At 43.8% G+C, this 26,908-nt stretch overlaps 2 protein-coding genes across 2 annotated transcripts in view; both read right to left on the bottom strand.

Annotated features, from left to right (window-relative positions):
* Positions 1–13,101: 13,101 nt before the first annotated feature.
* Positions 13,102–14,067, bottom strand: LOC120024212 (transmembrane protein 121). Its single transcript, XM_038968406.1, has one exon. The coding sequence runs from the start codon at positions 14,065–14,067 to the stop codon at positions 13,102–13,104; it is 966 nt and encodes a 321-aa protein (XP_038824334.1).
* A 619-nt stretch (positions 14,068–14,686) lies between these two features.
* The window catches only part of LOC120023949 (octapeptide-repeat protein T2-like), a 54,858-nt gene continuing 42,636 nt past the window's right edge, over positions 14,687–26,908 (bottom strand). The window contains exon 2 of the mRNA XM_038968050.1: positions 14,687–14,821. Within this exon, the coding sequence (XP_038823978.1) occupies positions 14,687–14,821 (135 nt within the window). The remainder of the gene's footprint in view (positions 14,822–26,908) is intronic.

The raw sequence follows: 26,908 nt of genomic DNA on the forward strand, positions 1-26,908 counted from the left end.
CCAATGTTCTTGAACAGACTGAGGTACGTTTGCGTCGTCTGATGTGGTGGGGTGTGGCTTAAAGCAATGATTAACGTATTCAAAGGGCATGCTGAAAGCTTTCTCCAACCCACAACCTGGGTCTTCCTTTCCTGTGGCGGTCCTCACGAGAGCCAGTTTCATCATAGCGCTTGATGGTTTCCAGATTGACTGACCTTCATGTCTTAAAACTTCTTTGGGGTAGGGGGCAGTATTTTCACGTCCGGATGAAAAGCGTGCCCAGAGTAAACTGCCTGCTACTCAGGCCCAGATGCTAGGATATGCATATTATTAGTATATTTGGATAGAAAACACTCTGAAGTTTCTAAAACTGTTTGAATGATGTCTGTGAGTATAACAGAACTGAGAGAGCAGGCAAAAACCTGAGAGAAATCCAACCAGGAAGTGGGAAATCTGAGGTTTGTAGTTTTTCAACTCTTTGCTTATCCAAGATACAGTGGAAATGGGGTCAAATTGCACTTCCTAAGGCTTCCACTAGATGTCAACAGTCTTTAGAACCTTGTTTGAGGCTTCTACTGTGAAGTGGGGGCGAATGAGAGGGGATTGAGTCAGAGGTCTGCCAGAGAGCCACGAGCTGACCATGCGCGTTCACGTGATAGTTAGCTTGCGTTCCATTGCATTTTTGAAGACAAAGGAATTCTCCGTTTGGAACATTATTGAAGATTTATGTTAAAAACATCCTAAAGATTGATTCTATACATCGTTTGACATGTTTCTACGGACTGTAACGGAACTTTTTGACTTTTCATCTGCACCGAGTGATGAATTTTGATTACTGGGCTAAACGCGCGAACAAAAAGGAGGTATTTGGACATAAATGATGGACTTCATCGAACAAAACAAACATTTATTGTGGAACTGGGATTCCTGGGAGTGCATTCTGATGAAGATCAAAGGTAAGTGAATATTTAAAATGCTATTTCTGACTTCTGTTGACTACACAACATGGCGGATATCTGTTTGGGTTGTGTTGGTCTCTGAGCGCTGTACTCAGATTATTGCATGGTGTGCTTTTTCCGTAAAGTTTTTTTGAAATCTGACACAGCGGTTGCATTAAGGAGAAGTGGATCTAAAATTCCATGCATAACAGTTGTATCTTTTAGCAATGTTTATTATGAGTATTTCTGTAAATTGACGTGGCTCTCTGCAAAATGTTTTGGAACTACTGAAGAGAACCGCGACTGTAAACTCAGATTTTTGGATTTTTGTCATCTGATGAAGATCATCAAAGGTTAGTGATTCATTTTATCTCTATTTCTGCTTTTTGTGACTCCTCTCTTTGGCTGGAAAATGGCTGTGTTTTTCTGTGACTTGGCTCTGACCTAACATAATCGTTTGTTAAGCTTTCGTCGTAAAGCCTTTTTGAAATCGGACACTGTGGCTGGATTTACAACAAGTGTATCTTTAGAATCGTGTAAAATACTTGTATGTTTGAGGAATTTTAATTGTGGGATTTCAGTTTTTTTTAATTTGGTACCCTGCAGTTTCACTGGCTGTTGACGAGGTGAGACGCTACCGTTCCACATACCCTAGAGAGGTTAAGGTAATGATGGACGATTGTTTCTCTTTGCTTATTTGAGCCATAATTTGGACTTGGTCTTTTACCAAATAGGGCTATATTCTGTGTACCCCCCTACCTTGTCACAACACAACTGATTGGCTCAAATGCATTAAGGAGGATAGAAATTCCACAAATTAACTTAACAAGCCACACCTGTTAATTGAAATGCATTCCAGGTGACTACCTCATGAAGCTGGTTGAGAGAATGCCAAGAGTGTGCAAAGCTGTCAAGGCAAAGGGTGGCTACTTTGAAGAATCTCTAATATTGTAACGTAGACACTTGGAGTTGATACGCTGGTGGTAAGTTAAACATAACAAAGAACATGGAACGCCACTACATAGGAGTAGCGTCTTGAAGTGAAATAATACTGTCTGGGGAATGAACCGAAGGGAGTGCCAGATAAAGGGAAGGTAAAGATAAAGGGCCAGGTGTGCCTCATGATGAAGCGCAAGTGCGCGTAATGATTGGTGCCAGATGTGTGTAATGGTTGCCAGGACCGGTGGTTAGTAAACCGGCGAAGTCGAACGCCGGATGGGAGGAGTAGACGTGACAGTAGCCCCCCTCCGAAACACAGCTCCAGCTGCAGGACGGACCCGGCCAGAGGGACGGCCCCGAGGACGAGGAGCGGGCAGAAAATAGAAGATAGAAATCATGGCTGATGTAGGGATCCAGAATGTCCTCCACCGGAACTCAACACCGCTCCTCTGGGCCGTACCCCTCCCAGTCCACCAGGTACTGAAGCCAACCCCCACGACGTCGGGAGTCCAGTAGGGATCTGACGACATAGGCGGACTTCCCTCAACGTCCAGGGGGGGCGGTGGGGTGTCGTGGGGGACAGCATCAGCCAGGGAACCAGGAACCACCGGCCTGAGAAGGGAGGCATGAGAAGAAGTTGCAATACGTAGTCACTGGGAAGCTGTAACCTTTTCTTCACCTCGTTGACCCCCTGGAGAACGTTGAGCGGCCCCACAAACCAGGGGGCTCAGCTTCTTGCAGGGCAGGCGGAGTGGGAGATTTCTGGTAGAGAGCCAGACACGATCCCAAGGAAGGAACACAGGGGTTGCACTGCGGTGGCGGTCTGCCTGCTCCTTCTGACGGTGGACGGCACGCTGGAGTCTCACGTGAGCGTCGCTCCACACTTCTTCTGCACACCTGAACCACTCATCCACCGCAGGAGCTTCGGTCTGGCCTGGGGTCCTCGGAGCCAGGGCTGGCTGAAAACACAGAACATACTGGAAGGGAGTCAGCCCAGTGGAAGAGTGAAGTAACAATTTCTGGGTGTACGCCACCCATGTAAGGAATCGGGCCCACTCTCCCTGCCAGTCCTGGCAGTGACTCCTAAGGAACCTCCCCAGCTCCTGATCATCCTCCCCAGCTCCTGATCATCCTCTCCACCTGTCGGAAGGCCATAATGCCGGAAGACCTGCTGGAATAGTGCCTCAGCGACCTGGAGAGCAGTAGGGAGACCAGAGAAAGGGATGAAACGACAGGATTTGGAAAATCTATCCACAACCACCAAAATGGTGGTGAACCCGTCAGAGGAGGGGAGATCAGTGACAAAGTCAATGGATAGATGAGACCAGGGACGCTGAGGCACGGGAAGAAGTTTCCTTGCTGGAGCGTGCTGGGAGGATTTGGTTTGAGCACATACGGAACAGGAGTTGACGTAGCGAATAACGTCCTGCGCCAAGGTAGGCCACCAATACTACTCGGAGATAGATTGAGGAGTACGAGAAATACCTGGAGGTCCAGCGACGACATCCGTGTGCGCCCAGGTCAGCAGCTGTTCCCTTATCCTTGTGGGAACGTAGATGCGCTCAGGAGGACAGGTAGTGAGTGTGGGCTCCCTCTCCAGAGCCTGGCGAATGTCCACATCCCAGACCACAGGGGCAACGACTTGAGAGGAAGAAATTATGGGTGCATTCAGGACAGGATCCTCTCCCGAATCGTAGAGAGGGGCCGGTGCATTGACTGTGGTGGTCAGCGTGAAGTCAAATCTCGTAAAGACAAGGGCCCACCATGCTTGGAGCCTCCTCATTGTCCATATGTACTCCAGGTTCCGATGGTCGGTGAGGATAATGAATGGGTCCTTGGCGCCCTCCAGCCACTCCTCTAATTCCATCTTCACCGCCAGGAGCTCTCGATCGCTGACATCGTAATTCCTCTCTGCAGGAGACAGTTTCTTAGAGTAATACACACGGATGCAATTTTGTGCATTACCTTGTCGTTGAGACAGAACTGCCCCCACGCCCACCTCTGAAGCGTCCACCTCCACCACAAAGGGTATCGTGGGATCTGGGTGTTTGAGCAATGGGGCGGAGGTTAAACATCCCTTCAGTTGGCAGAAGCCTTAGTCAGCTGCTGGACTCCACACCAACCTATAGGGACCACCTTTGAGGAGAGAGGTGAGAGGAGCAGCGATGGAGCTAATGTTCCTTATGAAATAGAGGTAGAAGTTGGCAAACCCCCAAAACCGTTGGAACCCCTTAATAGTGGTTTGGACTGGCCATGACCTTACATCATCTACCTTCTTGACATCCATCTTCACTCCTTGCGGGCTGATTTGGTAGCCTAGGAAGGCTACAGCCTCCTGATGAAACTGGCACTTCTCTGCCTTGACAAACAGTTGGTTAGCCAGGAATCGTTCCAGGACTACTCGGATGTGAGCGAAGTGATCCTCAAAGGTAGCCAAGTACACCAGGAGTTTGTCGACATACACAACCACCTGGCGTCTGAGCATGTCCCAGAACACCTCATTGACGAATGCCTGGAACACTGACGGAGCATTGGCTAAGCCAAATGGTATCACCAAGTGCCTTTAGTGACCAGATATCATGATAAAAACTGTCTTCCATTCATCCCCCTCCCGGATGCGGATGAGATTGTACACACTATGCAGACCCAATTTGGTAAAGAACCGGGCCCCGCGGAGCTGTTCGATGGCTGCCGTCACCTACGGGAGAGGGTAACGGTACTTGGTGATCTTATTGAATCCTCTGTAATCAATACATGGGCGGAACCCTCCATCCTTCTTGGCCACGAAGAAGAAGCCTGCAGATGCAGGAGAAGTGAACTTGCAGATGAAACCTTGTTGGAGCGCCTCATGGATGTACTCCTCCATGGCTTTGGTTTCAGCCACCGACAGCAGGTCGATGGCACAGTCCCACGGACGGTAAGGAGGGAGACAGGTGGCACAGGTTTTGGAAAATACCTCCCGCAGGGCATGGTATACCTCCGGGATGTTGGGCTGAAGGGCAACCACAGGACTCTCAACCGACGTGGAACCACAGGTGATGGGAAAGCAGGTCCTCCGGCATTCGGGTGCCCAGTCCGTGATTTTCATCCTTGACCATGAGATGGTGGGGTTAGAGTGTTGAAGCTAAGGGAGGCTGAGGATGATCTTGTGAGCTGATGCACTGGTGATGAAGAAGGGAAAGTTCTCCTGATGGATGGACTCCATGGTGAGGGTGAGTGGTTTGGTGATGTGTGTGAGGGTCCCGGATCCTAGTGGATGATTATCGAAGGCTTGAACCGGGAAAGGAGAGGAGAGCAGGTATGAGGTGATGTTAAGAGAGGAGGAAAGTTCCCCGTGGCACCGGAATCCACTAACGCTGTATAAACAGTATGAGGGACACCCTTTTTGGTGATCGACACCAAAAAGGGTTTGTCAGAAAGTGATGAAGGGATACTCACACTTGCCCCAGGAGGTGGAAGATATCTTGGCTGTCCCTCTGCTCTCGTGGATCCCGTTTCGGACACTGCTGGAGCTGGTTCCCTTCTTAACCACAATAGAGACCCAGCTGTCTCTGTCTGTGTTGCTGCGCCGCGGGGCGGCGTGTGACCCCTACCTCCATGGGTTCAGGCTCTGATCCAAAGTTTTCACTGAGGGAGGGAAAGAAGCAATTAGAGTACCAATGCTCCCAAAGTAGGTTATCCAGACAGATGGCCATCGCGAGGAGAGGTTGTCATCTCGACAGGTCAGTTCCATCTGGACCTCCTCGCACAGTCCTCTTCTGAATAGCGTACGAAGCGCCGGCTCATTCAGGATGCTGCTACTGTCTGGAAGGTGAGCGCGTACTCGGCAGCAGTCTGGTCCTCCTGCCATAGTTGGAGTAGGTCCTCACCCCCCTCTCTGCCCTCTGGTGGATGATCGAAGATACCTTTGAACAGAGCCATGAACCCCTCATACGAATCCAGACAAACGGGCATTGCTGACCTGGGTGGGTTGCTGAATGGGCTGGTGTGCTGGCTCGCTGTCCGACTGGTGGTAGAGTATCCTCCGATAGTTGAAGGGAATGCATCTCGGGTATGTTTGAGACGTTGAACACTGCGAAAAACCTCTTTCATAGCCGTCCCCAGTTGCGACAGCTGGTCGTGGTGTTGATGAAGTACGTATCCCTGCTCGTCAACGGAGATGTTCTGATTTCCTGCTGCTTCCATTTGTTGAGGCAGTATTCTGTAACCTAGATGCTGGGAGTTGAGAAGCAGGTGGTAATTTTAATACAACAAAGAACATGGATCAGCACAACATAGGAGTAGCATCTTGACATGAAAGACAGAAACAATACTGCCTGGGAAATGAACCTAAGGGAGTGCCAGATAAAGGGAGGTAATGGAGTCTAGGTGGGCCTCATGATGAAGTGCAGGTGTGCGTAATGATTTATGCCAGGTGTGCGTAATGATGGTTGCCAAGGACCGGTGGTTAGTAAACCGGCGATGTCGAACACTGGATGGGAGAAGCGGGAGTAGACTTGACAAATATAAAATATATTTTGATTTGTTTAACACATTTTTGGTTACTACATGATTCCATATGTGTTATTTCATAGTTTTGATGTCTTCACTATTATTCTACAATGTAGGAAATAGTCCAAATAAAGAAAAACCCTTGGATGAGTAGGTGTGTCCACCTACTCATTGTACTTTTGACTGGTACAGTATATTTACAAATTATCTGATAAAATATTGAATTTGGGCTTTATTACTATAGACCATAAAAATGCATTGGATAGCACATTCCTTAATGGAAAAACAGAGTAAACAAAAAATCATTAGGAGGAAGGTTTTGAAGTGTCTGTTTTATATCTAGGATATTTTTAGGGACATATATTTAACCCCTTTTTTTGTTGGCACTAAACTACCTCCATATTCCACAAATTGTTTTAATGGGTAGTACTTAGTTAACTCCAGACAAGTCCCAAAACGGAGAAAATCGAATATCATATTAGTTAGTCGGCCAAACCGTATGGACGCTACGGACGTTTTTGTTAGAAGACCGATTTTCGGGATGTCTCCTGGTCGTACAAATATCGCTGTAACTCACCCAGCCACTTTCCACCACAGATACGAAATGCTAGCATAGGCGGATGTGGTGGATTGAGACACAGCCCATGCAAAAAACAGATATCTCTAGTTTAAACAGATTTTGATGTGGATATTTTTATTATGTTAAATAGATTGACTAACGGGTGTGTCAATAAACTCTAAATAACCGACATCTGACATGGTTTATTGGATTATGAGTGCACCTTTATTTAATTAAATATTATGTCCATGGCCATGTCTTTTTGATTGTTGATCCCCTGTGAACAAAAAGAGACATGTATTAGAGTTTGAGTTGGGAGCACCGGCAGTGTGTTTGGCACCAAAAGCTTTTGTTGTGCGTCTCCCACTAATATAATTGTTCATGTACCATGCGTTTCACGATCCAGAGGTTTTGTTGCACAGGGCATATGTTTACCAATTACAACTTGAAGGCAAATCTAAAGAAATGCAAATGTTTACCTTGTTTGTCCTTCATGAGACCGGGGCACAAAGTAACACTTATAGGTTTTGCTTATTTAGAAAATATTATTTGAGGTAGATTCATAATATTTGTATACAAACAACAAACAACATACAACATATCTAACATGCTGACCACACTGCTCGCGTCGCGTGCGTGAGCGTTGCAAAATAAATTTAAACATACATGTATTCAATTATTGCACCCACACTGCTTGCGTGCGCCAACGAGCATCTGTGTTGCCAAGTGCTTAAATAGAAGTCAGTTCTATTTGTGACACTGAACGCGGAGCATGTCCTGCTTCTCCCATCTCTTCATTGGTTAACAGAAGCAGATACCCACGTGCCTTCTCCTCATTGGTTAAACCCACGTGGGTGATTGAAAGATGAACTGAGTTTGGTCGGTCGTTGTGGTAGCTATGAGAGTTAGATGCCAATCGCCATATAAAGTCCAAAGAAGAAAAAGCCTGGAAGGAGGAGAGATGACTATAAAGGATTCGGTTGACCATTTTATGTGTGGAATAATTGTCAGAGTAGAGGACCTTGTGCATTGTGCATAATAACAACTTAACGTTTATTTCCCATTTCGAATTAGCAAGCAACAGCAAGCTAGCTAAATAGGACAAATTATCTAGCAACTGCAAGCTAGCTAGCTAAATTGCCATAAATGTTTAATGCTTTTTGACCTGTCCCCAAATTAATATAATTGGTTCAGAGTTTGTTATGACATTTCAACCTGCGTGTCGTGATCACGTTTGGTGTGGGGGGACAAAGTCTATTTGTGCACACGCGCGGCCGGTTTGGGTACGGTGTTAGCCACCATTACACACTGTAACAACATTTCTAGGACATACCAGTCATTTACAATTCAACCAAAAGTGGTGGTAAAATGCCCCCCATGTATTTATCACATGGCTAATTGTATAACAGGCTGCAGGGCTAATTATTACATGGTCTTCAATGGCAAAAATTAGAGGTAATTGAAATCTTCTCTGATTTGAATCTGATATAAAAATATTTTCATTTGATCTTTTAGGCATGTCATATTGCCCTAAAACAGAGTAGTCAGAAATATACTTTTAGAATTCAAAAGTATGAATATGACTTGAATACGAATATACTTTTTCTAGGGTATTGTCTTAGTTGTATTGGCAAACTTGATGTAAAGAAGTGACAGTTTATATCATTATGTGAATGTGTCTAAATACCATTGCATTTTAGGTAAGGGGTTCATTGTAACAAATGTTACAATGTACTCCCAATACAAATCTAATCTAAAGCTTGTGAGAAAATATAACAATAACTATACCAATCAAAAGAACACTTCTGATAAAACAATTATTGCCTTTGTTTGTTAATTAATCATTGTTTATACAAGGGGTGGGTCTCATCCTGAATGCGGATTTGTAAAAAACCGCATTCCAGCTGGTGGCTATTCCACAAGTTACCACTGGCTAAATCTATGACGTTAAAATGACTATTTACTCTGTTCCATCTGACTGCACAATCCACTTTTTTCATCAGCCCAGCCAGGCAAGTTATCAACTTGATCTCCACTATAAAAAGCATGTGGACATTATCTCACATTTCTTTTAGACTAACATGTAGTTTTCAACAGCGAAGAGATTTGTATAAACCTTGCTGTCTGTCTCTCCAACATTTGCAACATTGTTTCAATATTCAAATTCGATCTCCAGCTGTCCAATAGTAATGAACGTGTCGGGGTCGGTAGTGTAGACAAGACAGACATTGTATTTCAGCCAGTCGAAATCATGAATCAGCTGGCATCCTTTTTATGGATATATACAAAGAAATGGAAATAGAAAAAAAGGTAAAAAAGAAACAAAGTGCAGCTAGTTTGCAGTCTTTCCATCTTCAGTTTGAAGTTGGCTTGCTCCTTCCTGACGAGAGAGTACTTTTTATATGCCAGGAGAAATCGCTACTTATTAGCTCATTGTTATGGATGTATCCAAATGTCACTAGAAAACAGCTTAAACAAACGCAGCTACTTTGCTGTTATTCTGTCTGCACTATTTGACGTGACTGTAAATTAGCCGTAGTTGGCTAGTTAGCAAGCAAGGGATAAGAATTTTGCCAGCCAGTATGGCAATGGAATATTTAGAACGGACGACTGATACAGAAAGATAAGAATGAAATGGGCATGGTCTAATTATCTTAACAACCAAGTTTAGCTTTCTTAATGAACCAGAAAATCTATAGTTATTTCTGTCTGTTTATTGATGCTAGCTGGCTAAGTCATTGAACCTGCTTTGCAGTATACTCCTGTGTTTATTTTTATTTGTAAATATTGTACAGTCGCTGGCTAGTATCTCCACTTGCAAATAAAAGCCTCACTGTGTAAGAAAATATGCTACACATTGTTGCCTCTTCACTAAAACCTCCACTGCTAGGGCGTCCTCTGTTGCAATTGAATAAATATCCCTCTGTTGCAGATGAAGAAATAATACATTTTAGTACATTTTCCATGTTTTGAAAATATATTTTGATACATTTCACCCATAGCCACTTGTTAGAAACATTTGTCACATCATTCATTTAAAAGTGTTGTGTTTCTGTGAAACCCAGAGGCTGAGAAATTGGCGATTGAGCTAATCTGACATACCGACGCGACCTAGAGAAAGGAACTAATCTTGAGTCATGAACTCCAGAGGTTTCTGCAAGGTTCGATGGAATGTCTGTGCAGAATTTTAGTAGTGTGCTTTGCATTTTGAGTGAAAGTTTTTATGAAGACAAAAGCCAAGCGGGTGCATGGTATTATTTCATTTGGATGGATATGACAGAAAGGTATGCAGATATTTGAAAGGTGGGTGAAATGTTTGCTTCAGTATACATTTCTTTAGTGTTAAAGTTATGTGTTGTGTCGGTCACGGGGATTCAAGCATTTTTTTGATTGGTTTAGGCTACAGAGAAAGGCATTGAAAATGAGAAATGGCAGCTGACTAGGCCTACAGGAAAAGGTGTGTTGGGTGAGGTGGTAAAGTCTTGATGTATTTTGAAAACTTTTTGGTGACAGTGTTTTTTATTTCCCTTGTGCGTGTGTTATTGCCCTGGTCAAAATATATGCACTATAAAAAGAACAAGGCGTCATTTGGAATAACCCTCCCTTTCTCTCAATTTGTTGATGAGGTCTCTAGTGGCAAAAGTGTGAATGACATGTACCCACCAGAGGCAGAGCTCCAGTACCTGTATTTCCATATAGATGGGGCTCCTTCTCACACAGTGGGAAGTGGTATTGGGCTCAGGGCAGCTAGCGTGGCTGGCTAAGTGATTTAAGGGTTTCGGGCGTAGTAGAGCAGAGGATAGACCAGCCGCATGGAGATTGGAGAAACAGTCGAGTCAGCAAGGTTGGTCAACACCCACAACACCCGCACTACAGTAGCTCGCCTGAGTCCCCTTATCGCCTCCATGCATGCCGTCCTGAATTAATGTTCTCGAAATTGAATATTTCACAAAGTTATGGATGCAAAATAAATCACAGGTAGGTAGAGATAGAAAGTGCTTTCACAAACCTTATTACGTATGGAGGGAACACAATTAATTTCCTGATGCACAGGCTCTGGTTGATTTGTGAATGAGTCTCGCCCTGCAAGAGTTCTCGCTAAGGTGAGCTCCTGCTGAGGCGGCTACAGGTAATTTATTCCTATTTCCAAGTTTGCCATTTACTTTCTCTCCCCTCTGACAAGATTTATTCAAACAATAGTGGCAATCTGTGGTGGTGTTAACATGGTGTTATTGGAACAACTGCCCTGAGCTGGAGACACACTGAGAGCAAGGCTTAGACGTAACAAACCCATATTTCTACCTTCTAGTAAGCTGAATGATATTCACAACAGTATTTCTGGCATGTATCCTCTTTAATCTTAAAGCAATAGTGTAAATTTGAAAGGGCTCTGCTCATTTTCAAAGAATGGAAAAAGAGAATTGTCATTCTTCCATTTGCTGTCCTCAGGTGCCACCTTTCTTTTCTCTCTGTAGGTTAAAGGGTTCTGTCACTGAGTTCCAGTCAGTTATTGTTGATGGGGTCAAAGGGCCCTGAGGATTCTCCATTGTGTCTTGGAGTGCTGTTACCTGTAGTTGACCTGTGCATGGATCATTCCGGTTACATAATAGTACATTGTTTACGTGGCTGAACTCTCTCTGTAATGCCAGGGTTGGCCCGTGTAACAATGTTTCCATGGCAACATCAGAGTTCACATAGCGTTTGAAGTGAGATTTGACAGGGGCCATGGAAGAGTTCAGACAATAGGAGAAAATAGAGAATACAACATGAGGGGGGTTAGAAAAATATGAAAGTGCTATTTGGAAAAAGTGCAGTCAGTGGAATTGTCAATTTTTCTTCTTCTTTTTTTACATCGGTTTTCTTTAGAAAAACTGAAAAGAGAATGAATTAATTTTCTTGTAGACAAAAGTAAATTTTGTATCCTTTTTAACCTGGCTTTTTAAAGGTTACATTCCTCTTCTGTATAAAGCTGAGTACTACAACACGTCCTCGGTTATGTAGCCTCCAAGTCAGAAATTGTGGGTTAAGAGAAAGACAAATCTCTCACATTCTTTGGATACTTTTATTAAAACATTACTTGCCTCCAACATAACGTTTTTGTAAAGAATGTACATAATAATAATGTTAATCATATGAATAATACTTTAACACTCACTTCATCAGTTAATAAGTAGAAATAGTTTGCAGTTTTCAATTTGGATTGTACATTTATATTTTAACGTTTGTCAACGAGGCCATGTCTGCACTTCTCTGCATTCTTTGACTTCAAGGCTGTACAGTAAGGGAAATCAACATGATCTTTTTCCCTTCTGTTTTTCTGACATGAACACATCTCTTCTCCCCTTTGCTGTTTCTTTCACACCCACTTTTTTTCAAGCCACACGCTTACAGTACATCGAAATACAGTTTCACACGAATCCCCCCCATCCGCCCACACACACACAGAGAGTTGGCTGCCTTGAGTGGAGTGTATAGTGCTGAGCTCTGGTGCTTTTATCAGACATTTGGTCATAAAACATCACACTGACAGAGGCAGCAGGCTCCTTTCTCAGCAGAACTAAGCAGAGGCTAAATTTCACTCTATTGCCACCCATCCCCCACCACAGCTCAAACAAACCTTCTTATTGACCCTTTCTCCTCCGCTTTCTCTCCATCCTCTCTTTCTCCACTTCAACTGAAGTGCTTCTTCAGAGCGAGTGGTGTACCTCCGTTTCTAAGGACAACAAAGAATAAAAGCCACGTAATGGACGGTTGAAAAGGGGCATTTGAAAAAATCCCATATATATTCAGGGAGGAACACGTTTTCCAATTTATTGTTACACAACATACGTACATCACTGAGCTGCAGAATTTGGAGATTGTCCGATATTATTAATAAAGTTTTAAAACGGTTAATTTAAAAACACATTTCGATACACAATTCAATAAAAACCATGTCAGTTCCTTCTTGTCAGAATCAAGAAGGTGAATCTCCTTCTCCAACAGACAGTCTAGGCTATAAATATTCCTCTAGTTGTTATATCCACAGTTGTTCACAGTTGTATGACAGGAAGAACAATACAATCCTGTCTTGAAACCCATTTCTCTCTTAACACCAATCTTTCCACGGCTGGATAGATAGAACAAGTCCAACCAGAACTTAGGGTTTTGGTTAGTCACTGATCACAACGGTGGAGTGACTCATGTGTCTGGCGGTCATGTGTCTATGTCGCGAGCTGGCGAGGGTTCGTGGGGCAGGTTGGTGGAGTTGGGCAGGGTCTGCGAGTGCGAGGTGTGGGGCGCATGTCCATGGCACACCGAGTTCTGCTGCAGCTCCAACGCCATGGTGTTCTGCGGTTGAGGGAACTCCTTCACTTGACGGCGGTACTCCAGGAACGTGGACGCCTTCGTAGCGATCGCCACCACGTTCTTGCCCACGAAGATGGTCGAGACTCTACTGTCCTGGAACAGGACCATGTTGACCCCACGGATCAGGATGGTGACCACGTTGATGGTGACTAGGCTGAGGATGGGATAGAGCATCATCTTCTGGGGCGACACGTGCTCCCCTTGCATGGAGATCTCACTGAGCGAGACGCAGGGCAGGATGAGGAGAAGGATGTAGCAGTAGAAAAACATCAGTCCCTCGGCCCAGATGGGCAGGCCTGTCCGCTGAGGCTCCCACAGGTTGGCCTGGATGTCCAGAAGATCCAGAAGATCTAGAGCCACCCAGAAGAGCCTCCCCCGCATGTCCTCCTTCTTCCTGAAGGTCCTCACGTACTCCATGTTGTCCAGAGCCACTAGAACCAAGTAAAGCCCTGGGACGCACACGGACAGTAACAGAGTCAAGGCTTTCCGGGCCACAGTCTCCAGAGACTTCCTATCCGCCTTGCAGTTCTGGAAGACAAAGTATAGCTTGATCTCCAGCACAAAGATGTAGAGGAACCAGAGGATCATGGCGTAGCCGCGGCGGGCCGTGCGCACCTCGGCGCCCACCCACACGGCCACGTAGCGCAGCACGATGAGGAAGCAGATGTCCCCGACCAGCACGATGATGCACACACCGATCTTCCTAGGCCCCTGGTTCTGCTCCACCAGATAGGCGTCCATGAAGGCCATGCTGGTCATGATGACGATGGTGGTCAGGCACACGTGGCGTTTGTCCGGAGGTGGCAACACCATGGCGAGGACCGGACCCGACCGCCTGCTGGCTCTCACCTCCAGTTCACGGTTGCCGAGTTTAGAAAAATAATGGGTTCCTGTGGGAACACCAGTGAGTCATACAGTTAATCTATTGAGAGTCAGTCCAGTGAGTAAAAACAGTGAAGTTGTGGGAGGGGTCAGTCTTTGCAGGGCTGGTAGGTCATTTCTCAGGCCATGCGAACACAGGAACATCATCTCATCACTCAGCGCAGTTCCATTGATCCCCTTCTGCTAGTAAAGCAGGCGCCACAGTGAGGTGCTATATGGCTGACGGTCCATGACTGATACTGGGATGCTAATCCACACACTGAGGGGGAGTGGAAGATACACAGAGGGGTGTGTGAGGGGCATGTATAGGACACAGAGTGCAATGTGAGATTCTATGGGGTAGAGAAAAGCAGTGTGTTTGTGCAGCTCAGTCTCTCAGTGCGTGTGGAGGCTGAGAGAGATTCTGTTATTCAGTGTGTGGCGGAATCACCCTGTGGGGCAGCACTGGCGAAGGTGGTGCAGTGTGTGTGGCTCTGTCCAGTGGTGCAGTGTATGTGAATGTGGAAGCGAAAGAGGATTCTGCAGTGGCCAGATCCCCAGTAGCCATAAATCACAGAGACAAGGGAGGGGGGGTCAGCGACCCGTTGGGCCCCGCGTCCAACGCCAGCTTCCCCGGAGGGAGGCTCTCACACTGGGCCAGAGACACAACATCCTCTCGCCCCTCCGCCACGTGCTGGCCTCGCCACTGCCTGGGGGAGAGAGAGTGAAAGGTAGAGAGGGGGATGGGGAAAGGGAGAAAAAGAGAACTGTCAGTGCAACTGGGCTATATAATGCAGCGCTCATTGCCAAAGACAACAGGCTGTCAACAAGCTAGAAGCCAGGAAGTGTGTCAGTATGGTTAAGATGTGGTCTTGCTTGTTACAGTGTAGGGTGGGAGGAAGATGCTGCACCACTCAGGACCATTTTAGACCATCTGTCATCGCTATATCACTGTGTAATAGGGAGTGCCTGAAGACTTGGTCCATGTTAAAATAACTTAGAATGGCAGGTAGGGGAGACAGGGGGAAATTGTAACAGGGGGCAAGTGTAACACAAGCTAGAGTGATAAAACTCACACAGTACATACCCATTTAGGTTCTCTCTCGTCTTGAAATGTTACAGCCAAATATTTCACTATTTGCAAATGGTTGTTTTTTTAGGGGTGAAAGAAGTTTTCCCACCAGCTCTATTTTTCTTATACTGCCCTGAGCATTAATGTACAATAATTCAAACTAGCATAATTTTCATCACTATATGTTGGCCAAACATTGACATGAATGACATGTGTCAATATTGTTGTCTCTTGCTAGGCATATGAGGTTTTGTCATGGCTGTTGGGTTGGGGGCAATTGTAAAATGACCCTGAGCCAAGCAGCCAAATGATGATGATAACAAGTCATTTGACCTTTAGGATTGTATGAATTATACAGTGCCTTCGGAAAGTATTGAGACCCCTTGACTTTTTCCACATTTTGTTACGTTACAGCCTTATTCTAAAATTGATAAAAGAAAGACCTTATTTATGTAAGTATTCAGACCCTTTGCCATGAGACACCTGTGGTAAATTCAATTGATTGGACATGATTTGGAAAGGCACACACCTGTCTATATAAGGTCCAACAGTTGACAGTGCATGTCAGAGCAAAAACCAAGCCATGAGGTCAAAGGAATTGTCCGTAGAGCTCCGAGACAGGATTGTGTTGAGGCACACATCTGGGGAAGGGTACAGAAAAATATCTACAGTATTGAAGGTCCCCAAGAACTACCAAGACTCTTAGAGCAGGCCGCCCGTCCAAACAATCGGGGGAGAAGGGCCTTGGTCAGGGAGGTGACCAAGAACCCGATGGTCACTCCGACAGAACTCTAGAGTTCCTCTGTGGAGATGGGAGAACATTCCAGTGAAAGGCACATGACAGCCCTCTTGGAGTTTGGCAAAAGGCACCTAAAGACTCTCAGACCATGAGTAACAAGATTCTCTGGTCTGATGAATCCAAGATTGAACTCTTTGGCCTGAATGCCAAGCGTCACGTCTGGAGGAAACCTGGCACCATCCCTATGGTAAAGCATGGTGGTGGAAGCATCATGCTGTGGGGATGTTTTTGAGCGGCAGGGACCGTGAAACTAGTCAGGATAGATGCAAAGATGAATGGAGCAAAGTACAGAGAGATCCTTGATGAAAATCTGCTCCAGAGTGCTCAGGATCTCAGACTAGGGTGAACGTACACCTTTCAACAGGACAACAACCCTAAGCACACAGCCAAGTCAACGCAGGAGTGGCTTCGGGACAAGTCTCTGAATGTCCCTGAGTGGCCCAGCCAGAGCCCGATCGAACCTCTCTGGAGAGACCTGAAAATAGCTGTGCCGCGACGCTCCCCATCTAACCTGACAGAGCTTGAGATGATCTGCAGAGAAGAATGGGAGAACTCCCCAAATACAGGTGTGCCAAGCTTGTCGTGTCATACCCAAGAAGACTCAATGCTGTAATTGCTGCCAAAGGTGCTTCAACAAAGTACTGAGTAAAGGGTCTGAATACTTATGTAAATGTAATATTTCAGTTAGCTATTTATTAAAACATTTGCAATAAATTCTAAAAACAGTTTTTTGCTTTGTCATTATGGGATACTGTGTGTAGATTGAGGGGGAAAAAACGATAACATTTTAAATAAGGCTAACATATGTGGATAAAGTCAAGGGGTCTGAATAGTTTCTGAAGGCACTGTACATGAATTATACAAATAATAACTTTAAATAACCGTGTGGTCCTGTAGACTGACAGAGAAGTTGTAACACATATAACCTGGGCACCATCAGAGAATTCAGATGTTTTGAGAGGTGAACTGAATGACCATGCAAAATAATGAGTGTTACTATAATTATTGGTTTTGTACAAAGACATACTCATATTTCTTACAAAATCATGACATATGTCTATGATAATAGACAATTCATATTTTTTAGTTGCTACATTTGACCCCAGCTACTGCAGCTACCCCTGGCACCGGGGCAAATGTAGCAGACTTCCGGACTTTTCTGATTCAAATCAATACTGTGAGCTGACCGTCTTATGTATAGACATATAAATGGTATGAATGATTAGGAGACAGATGTAAGTTTCTTTATATATTAAAAAAAGTTACTAGACTAGTAGTTCAAGTGGTCTCTGAGCAAAAGAGTAAAATACAAAAACTGTCACAATTGCCCTCAGTCTCCCCTATCATATTGTGATAAAAGATGATAGCTCGTACTACAATAACTTCATAACTGTTTGGACCTTTGCCCCATTTACTCCTAGATCATTCACAGGATCTGCATTAATCCCAAGTGATCAGAAGTGGGTACACAATATCATAGAATAGACTTCTCAATACACACTTTCACAAGTTAAATAGACAGGATATGTCTATGTCCAATATGCCTCCACAGACAGGAGAAAATGTATTTTCTCAATAAAAACAGAAGTCTCAATGCCAGTCAATAACAGTAGAACGTTCAGCCATCCTGCAGAGTGTTACTTAATATATCAATAATGTATCAAGCTTTCCCTCTGATTCTGTTGAATGATGTTTGAAGGTGCGTGTGGTTCGACCTGCTTAGTATCATATTGACGTGCACGTTGAGCGCTATGACAGGTGAGGTCACAGGTGCACTCGTCAACCGTCTGCTCCGACATTTACTGCACTTTGTAAAAAAAAAATGAATTATGCTGGGCGCTAAACATTACCAGCATACGCCAGCCACTCGATCTTGCTCGCTTTATCCATAAATAACACACCAGCGTATAAATGTTAGAAGGGAGAAGAAACAGAACGGGTTAATCGAGAAATGTCTTCTTCAATTTTAATTGGAGCGTCAGTTGTCACACTGTTACGTCCGACAGCCGTGACAGGTATACAAAATCGAGCACACAGCCATGCAATCCCCATAGAAAGGCATTGGCAGTAGAATGCCTTACTGAAGAGCTCAGTGACTTTCAAAGTGGCACCATCATAAGATGCCACCTTTCCAACAAGTCAGTTCGTCAAATTTCTGCCCTGCTAGAGCTGCCCCGGTTAACTGTAAGTGCTGTTATTGTGAAGTGGAAACGTCTAGGAGCAACACCGGCTCAGCCGCGAAGTGGTAGGCCACACAATCTTACAGAATGGGACCACCGAATGCTGAAACACGTAGCGCGTAAAAATCATCTGTCCTCAGTTGCAACACTCACTACCGAGTTCCAAACTGCCCCTGGAAGCAACATCAGCACAATAACTGTTCGTTTGGGAGCTTCGTGAAATGGGTTTTCATGGCCGAGCAGCTGCACACAAGCTTAAGATCATCATGCGCAATGCCAAGCGTCGGCTGGAGGGGTGTAAAGCATGCTGGCCATTGGACTCTGGAGCAGTGGAAACACGTTCTCTGGAGTGATGAATCACGCTTCACCATCTTGAAGTCCGACGGATGAATCTGGGTTTGGTGGATGCCAGGAGAACGCTACCTGCCCGAACGCATAGTGTCAACTGCAAAGTTTGGTGGAGGAGGAATAATGGTCTTGGGCAGTTTTTCATGGTTTGGGCTAGGCCCCTTAATTCCAGTGAAGGGAAATCTTAACGCTACAGTATACAATAACATTCTAGACGATTCTGCCCTTTCCTGTTTCAGCATGACAATGCCCCTGTGCACAAGGCGAGGTTCATAGAGAAATGGTTTGTTGAGTTCAGTGTGGAAGAACTTGACTGGCTTGCACAGAGCCCTGACCTCAACCCCATCGAACACCCTTGGGATGAATTAGAACGCTGACTGCGAGCCAGGCCTAATCGCCCAACATCAGTCCCAGAACCTCAGTAATGTTCTTGTGCCTGAATGGAATTAAGTCCCTGCGGCAATGTTCTAATATCTAGTGGAAAGCCTTCCCAGAAGAGTGGAAGCTGTTATAACAGCAAAGGGGGGACCAACTCCATATTAATGATATGAGGTGCTCGACGAGCATGTGTCCATATACTTTTAGTCATGTATTGTATGTAGCATTTCAATTTCATGTACAATGCAGCATTCAACATATACCTGAACTACTCTTTAACAAAGTTGTTCAACATTGAAATTATTTGGTCAAGAAAATGAATAGAAGTGCATATACTGTACATATCCTACATTACTCTTCCAAGAACATACCCTCTTTGTTTGACACTGCAAGACAGAATATCTCAGCGCTATCTGTTGAGACTCAGAGCTGCGTTGGACACAAACGTAGATTGCCACTTGTGAGAGTAAGCTTCGAGCAAAGACCATCTGGTGATACAGACAGTACTGTAGTTTCACTTCTGTTTAGGAGAAACACAAGGCCACGCTGCTATGTGCTTTTGAAAATCCGAATGTGTTAATGCTGGAGGGATGTTCAACAAGCAGTATTAACCAACATTGATCTACAAATCATTAGAGACACATTCAGTCAGACAAATGTGTGCCTCCTGAAGCTGACTGTGTAACATGCATTGGCATGAAAGGACAAAGTGAACATTTTAAATGAGACATTGCCCCTAAAAGAAATGGAATTATGAAACTATGAAAACCATTTTGTTACTGTATGTACCTGGCCAAGAATATGTTTACACACTGTATTGTGATGATAATTGCCTGTTGAATAGTAGGCCTTCAAGGCTGAAGCTATAGGTGTGTCCATCTTGAATTGGGCTGCAAGCCCAATGTTTGGGTGGTCAGTAGTTACCACAGCCACAATGTCAAAATTGGCTATATAGTAAAAATGTATGAAAACAAAAATGTGCTTTTTGGTCTTAATTTAAGGTTAGGGTTAGGCATACGGTTAGCAGTGGTAAGGGTTAGGTTAAAATCCATATTTTAAGAAGAGAAATTGTATAAATAGGCTGTGGTTACTAGTAACGACCAATTGTTTGAAGAGAGCCTTGTCACGATGCCTCAATTGTCTAGGCAACGCCAAGCACATTCACATAGAAAAACCCCCAACTAAATGTCCCTTCTCTGTCACGAATGTTGAATACAGGTATTTGAACATACTCTGCCGATTGTCCGTGGTGTTGGTTCTTCAGCTGGTCGAAATTGTAGACAAAATATCCTCAGGAAAGTATTATTAACCTGACTTTGTGTGTGTGTGGCAATCAAAATGTTTGCTCATGACCGAAGTACATGCACGCGATGCATGCATACTAACAGGCGTTTACATGGTTTTGCACCTGAGCCAACTGGCACTCTAAAAACTTTGAGCAGCTGAAGGACCAACCGGTAGAGGTAGTTCAAATGTAATTTAATTAAACATTCTGGCTTGTAAGGAAAATGTCCTCTATTTTGCAGTGCTTTATTTCAGACTGTATATCAAGAATTGGTATCAAAGTCAGATTTTTTGGGGGCAAAGGAGAGCCTAGCATTGTCTGCTAAAAATAGTGATTTTAGGCCACTTTTCTCTCATATTCCAGACTGCTTTAGTGGAAAATAGACAGAGCTATCCATTTCCATTAGACCGATTGGATTTCTGTTAGATAATTGACTTTATATCTTAGTTTTTGTAATGGTTTTTAATTGGACCGAAGACCCAAAGACTCAACCAGATGTTCAGGTAGGGCTAAGGTTTTCATTTACATCTTCGGACAGTTGGCTCTGACAGGACTATTCATTTGTCGAACCCCTATGATTTTCCTATCGAATAGACTGATATTGCAAAGACCAAGTTCCCTCATCTTTCATTTCTAACAAGTTTGTGGTTTATGAAAGTAACTTTGCCTTGTGTCGGTCGAGCCCTCTTTCTTGTTAGTTATTTTTGTTTGGAAGAAATCGATAGATACACATGGTAAGAGAATGAAAGGAGTGTGGTAGGTTTTGGACAACACAGTGGATAGAGGAATCCTTGTAAGGGCACTGTGCACCTCGTTTGTAATCCTATCGAGTGTCTGAATGTTTAAAACCTATTATGTAGAACAGGGCCAAAGTGAGAGATTAAATTCATAAAATGTTGATTAATTGACTGATTAGCTGAAGCCTGTGTCATTCTCATGCTATAAGGAACAGTGCGCACATATATATATCACATAATCATTTAACTGACATTAATTATAAACTTTGTTAGAGATTTGTTTTCCTAATGAACGGATTAGCGTCTATATGCTCGTGATAACATGAGCCCGTTTTAATTGGACGGTTTGGACCTCTTCAGGAATGAAATGGGGAGAACCGTGAGATGTCATCAATGTTTCAGTGCTACGTAGTGAAGCGAGAACCGAAAATTGTGATACATTTTGGCAGTAATGGATGACTGTTAATCTACTCTGTCACATTGGCTGCTAAATCGCCTTAGTCTGCAGAAACGTGGAGTGAGGCGTGTGTGGCAGCGCTTTGCATATCAATTCTTTTAGCACATCCGTAATGTGTAGCTCATCCACTGTAGATCCATCTTGGGGTTTAGCGTAGAGCTAGAATAAGTAGAATAGACATTCCAGGAAAATGATCCATTATGTGGATTGGCAGCCATATTGGGTGTATTATTTAAAATGTGTGATGAATTAACAACTGTCACCTGAGGAATTGATATGCAATCATTTACAGTGCCTTCAGAAAGGATTCACACCCCTTGACTTTTTCCACATGTTGTTGTGTTACAGCCAGAATTTAAAATGGATCAAATGAAAACATGTTGTCACTGATTTACACACACTATCCTATAATGTCAAAGTGGAATAATGTTTTTTGAAATTTTTACAAATGTATTAAAAATGAAAAGCTTAAATATCTTGAGTCAAGTATTCAACCCCTTTGTCATGGCAAGCCTAAATAAGTTCAACAGTAAACATTTGCTTAACAAGTCACATAAAAAGTTGCATGGACTCACTCTGTGTGCAATAATAGTGTTTAACATTATTTTTAAACGACTACCTCATCTCTGTATCCCACACACATATGTAAGGTCCCTCAGTCGAGCAGTGAATTTCAAACAGATTCAACCACAAAGACAAGGGAGGTTTTCCTTATGCCTTTCAAAGAAGGGCACCCTTTGGTAGATGGGTAAAAAAAAATATCCCTTTGAGCATGCTGAAGTTATTAATTACATGTTGGATGGTATATCAATACACCCAGTTACTATAAAGATACAGGCATCCTTTCTAACTCAGTTGCCGGAGTTCAATGGCTGTGATAGGAGAACGCTGAGGATGGATCAACAACATTGTAGTTACTCCACAATACTAACATAATTGACAGAGTGAAAAGAAGGAAGCCTGTACAGAATAAACATATTCCAAAACATGCACACTGTTTGCAACAAGATATTAAAGAAATACTGCAAAAAATGTGGAAAAGCAATAAACTTTTTGTCCTGAATATTATGTTATGTTTGTGGGCAAATCCAATACAACATATTACTAGGTACCACTCTCCATATTTTCAAGCATAGTGGTGGCTGCATCATGTGATGGGTATGCTTGTAATCGTTAAGGACTCAGGAGCTTTTCAGGATGGGAAAGCAAAGGCAAAATCCTAGAGGAGAACCTGGTTCAGTCTGATTTCCAAATGACTGAGAAAGACATAGCTGTAATCACTGCCAAAGTTTCTTTCACAAAGTTAAACATTTTTGCAATATTTAGATTTATTTATTTGAATACATTTTTTTTACCCCTTTTTTCTCCCCAATTTCATGGTATCCAATTGGTAGTTACAGTCCTGTCCCATCGCTGCAACTCCCGTACGGACTCGGGAGAGGAGAAGGTCGAAGGCCGTGCATCCTCCGAAACACAACCCAGCCAAGCCGCACTGCTTCTTGACACAACGCCCGCTTAACCTGGAACCCAGCTTCACCAATGTGTTGGAGGAAACGTACACCTGGCGACCGTGTCTGCGAGAATTGTGACTGGCCAGCCACAGGAGTCGCTAGTGCGCGATTGGACAGGAACATCCCTGCCGGCCAAACCCTCCCCTAACACGGACGACGCTCGGCCAATTATGCACCGCCCCATTGGTCTCCCGGTCGCGGCCAGCTAAGACAGAGCCTGGACTCAAACCAGGATCTCTAGTGGCACAGCTAGCACTGCGATGCAGTGAATTAGACCACTGCAGCACTCGGGAGGCCCTTCTACAAAGTATTGACTTCGTGGTGTAAACTCTATATTTCATTTTCAATTAATGTGCAAGAAAATGGGGAATTATGTGTTGATGGGTGAGAAACAACAATGCAATCCATCTTGAATTCAGGCTGTAACACAACAAAATGTGGAATAAGTCAACGGGTATGAATACTTTCTGAGGGCACTGTATCTCTATGCTTATCACATCATCTCTCAGAATGCTTTGTTCTTCATGCAACAACAATACTATGGAACACAATATCTATTTTACCCATTCTATTTACACTGAGGAAAACATTTCTAATATCGAGAGTTGCACCTCCCCCTTTTGCCCTAAAAACAGCCTCGATTCATTGGGCATGGACTTAACAATGTGTCGAAAGCCTTCCACAGCGATGCTGGCCCATGTTGACGCCAATGCTTTCCACTGTTGAGCGTGAAAAATCCAGCAGCGTTGCAGTTCTTGACACATTCAAACCGGCACGCCTGGCACCTAGTACTATACCCTGTTCAAAGTCACCTAAATCTGTTGTCTTAGCCAGTCACCCTCTGAATGGTACACATACACAATCCATGTCTCAGTTCTCTTATGGCTTAAACATCCTTCGATAACCTGTCTCCTCTCCTTCATCTACACTAATTGAAGTGGATTTATTAACAAGTGACCTCAATAAGTGATCATAGGTTTCACCTGGATTCACCTGGTCAGTCTGTCATTGCAAGATCAGTTGTTCCTAATGTTTTGAACACTCAATGTACATGGCAGCCACTACCTTGTTATCTTGTTGTCTATCTAGACATCCAGGGTCCTATCTAGACAATTCCTCAGGCCCAGCTATGTATCACACCAATGACAGAGGTCGGGACAGACAGGGGTAGTAAAGCACCAATTTAGTTTATTTGCCAACTGCTCTAAAACACCACTGCCTGGAGAAGGGAAGACAGGACATGTGTAACAGGTGATGAGGGGAGAAGAAGACGACAGAAAGGTGGCAGAGCTTTAATAGTTAGCTATCTAGGTTTATCAAACCCAGAACTTCAAGGGTTTAGAAAAGGATTTACAGGCAGCTTATTTGAGGTATTTTTACATTTTCATTTCAGGTTTTTCCTTTATTGTTGGGTTAGTGTGTTCTCCGTTTGCACTTTTCATTACACTTGATTGTTTGGCGTATACAGCATGTTAGCTTTGTGCCCAAGGGCATTCAAGTCTTTGAAAACTACTAGGAGTAGTTTCCACAGAAGTAAATGTTTTCTTTTGTAAAGTTTGTTTGGTGAACTGTTGCCTTGAGATAGACGTGCGTTTGTCGCACCAGCACCGTAGAAACTCCATCCGTCATATCAAAGCTTTGAGCATCTGCCTCTTTACCTGTGGTTCGGTGTCTTCAAAAACTGCGTACTCATTTATCGGAGTCGTGATGTTTATGCTGTTGGGAAGATGTATTGTTATGCATTAAATAACTATCATAGTATGCGGCTTGGCTACACCCGCAAACCAGCTTCCTCCTCCCACTCAAAATACCTCAGGTCGAATATACAGTGTGTTTGCCTCAGTGTTTGATTTAATTCTGTGGTTTACTACTTGACTTATTTCAATGTCAAAAACACTGCAGTGGGGGGACAGCTTGGATTTGCAGTGACTGAGGAGCTGAGGCGCAGTCCGTTTTGTGAGATACAGTTGAAGTCGGAAGTTTACATACACCTTAGCCAAATACATTTAAACTCAGTTTTTCACAATTCCTTCCTTTAAAAATTCCCTGTCTTAGGTCAGTTAGGATCACCACTTTATTTTAAGAATGTGAAATGTCAGAATAATAGTAAAGAGTGGTATATTTCAGCTTTTATTTCTTTCATCACATTCCCAGTGGGTCAGAAGTTTACATACACTCAATTAGCATTTGGTAGCATTGCCTTTAAATTGTTTAACTTGGGTCAAAAGTTTCGGGTACCTTCCACAAGTTTCTCACAATAAGTTGGGTGAATTTTGGCCCATTCCTCCTGACAGAACTGGTGTAACTGAGTCAAGTTTGTAGTCCGCCTTGCTCGCACATGCTTTTTCAGTTCAGCCCACATATTTTCCATAGGATTGAGGTCAGGGCTTTGTGATGGACTCTCCAATACGTTGACTTTGTTGTCATTAAGCCATTTTGCCACAACTTTGGAAGTATGCTTGGGGTCATTGTCAATTTGGAAGACCCATTTGCGACCAAGCTTTAACTTCCTGACTGATGTCTTGAGATGTTGCTTTAATATATCCACGTAATTTTCCATCCTCATGATGCCATCTATTTTGTAAAGTGCACCAGTCCCTCCTGCAGCAAAGCACCCCCACAACATGATACTGTCACCCCCGAGCTTCACGGTCGGGATGGTGTTCTTCGGCTTGCAAGCCTCCCCCTTTTCCCTCCAAACATAACGATGGTCATTATGGCCAAACATTTCTATTTTTGTTTCATCAGACCAGAGGACATTTCTCCAAAAAGTACAATCTTTGTCCCCATGTGCAGTTGCAAACCGTAGTCTGGCTTTGTTATGGCGGTTTTGGAGCAGTGGCTTCTTCCTTGCTGAGCGGCCTTTAAGCTTATGTCGACATAGGACTCGTTTTACTGTGGATGTTGATAATTTTGTACCTGTTTCCTCCAGCATCTTCACAAGGTCCTTTGCTGTTGTTCTGGGATTGATTTGCACTTTTCGCACCAAACTACATTAATCTCTAGGAGACAGAACGCGTCTCCTTCCTGAGCGGTATGACAGCTGTGTGGTCCCATGGTGTTTATACTTGCGTACTATTGTTGGTACAGATGAACATGGTACCTTCAGGTGTTTGGAAATTGCTCCCAAGGATGACCCAGACCTGTGGAGGTCTACAATTTTTGTGGAGCTGTGGAGGTCTTGGCTGATTTATTTTGATTTTCCCATGTTTTCAAGCAAAGAAGCACTGAGTTTTAAGGTAGGCCTTGAAATACATCTACAGGTAATTAACTCAAATGATGTAAATTAGCCTATCAGAAGCTTCTAAAGCCATGACATCATTTTCTGTAATTTTCCAAGCTGTTTAATGCACAGTCAATTTAGTGTATGTAACCTTCTGACCCACTGGAATTGTGATACAGTGAATTATAAGTGAAATAATCTGTCTGTAAACAATTGTTGGAGAAATTACTTGTGTCATGCACAAAGTAGATGTCCTAACCGACTTGCCAAAACTATAGTTTGTTAACAAGAAATTAGTGGAGTGGTTGAAAAACTAGTGTTAATGACTCCAACCTAAGTGTATGTAAACTTCCGACTTCAACTGTATTTACGTCTCGCTGTCTTCATTAGTCTCCAAAATGAGATCCATATGTCGGCCTGGCTCTCTGCCATCGCTATCCTTCCCAGCAGGTGCTTTCTGATTCTGACGTCCTTTTGTGTTTGGGCTGAGCAGTGAATACTCTGCCAGTTTTTCTGATAGGTGGCAGATTGCCTCAGACCCTCCCAGTGGAACACAGAGGAACTTTGCACACAGCTCTCTCTCTACCCTGTTAATGTCTCATTGAAGGAGAGGAGGAGGCTGACAGGGTGGTTATCATTGGATCATGTCTTTCTCACATTCACGTCCATCACTTCCCGATCACATGCTGTAACCACATGCACCCCATGCTTTTTTTTTACAGCAGTAAAGCATCATAGTCCAACCACCTTAGTATGTTTGTTATACCGCCTACTGGGGCTAGTCATAATAGGCCTGAGTAAGA

Source organism: Salvelinus namaycush, chromosome 29, assembly GCF_016432855.1.
Source record: "Salvelinus namaycush isolate Seneca chromosome 29, SaNama_1.0, whole genome shotgun sequence".
Classification (NCBI taxonomy): Eukaryota; Metazoa; Chordata; class Actinopteri; order Salmoniformes; family Salmonidae; genus Salvelinus; species Salvelinus namaycush.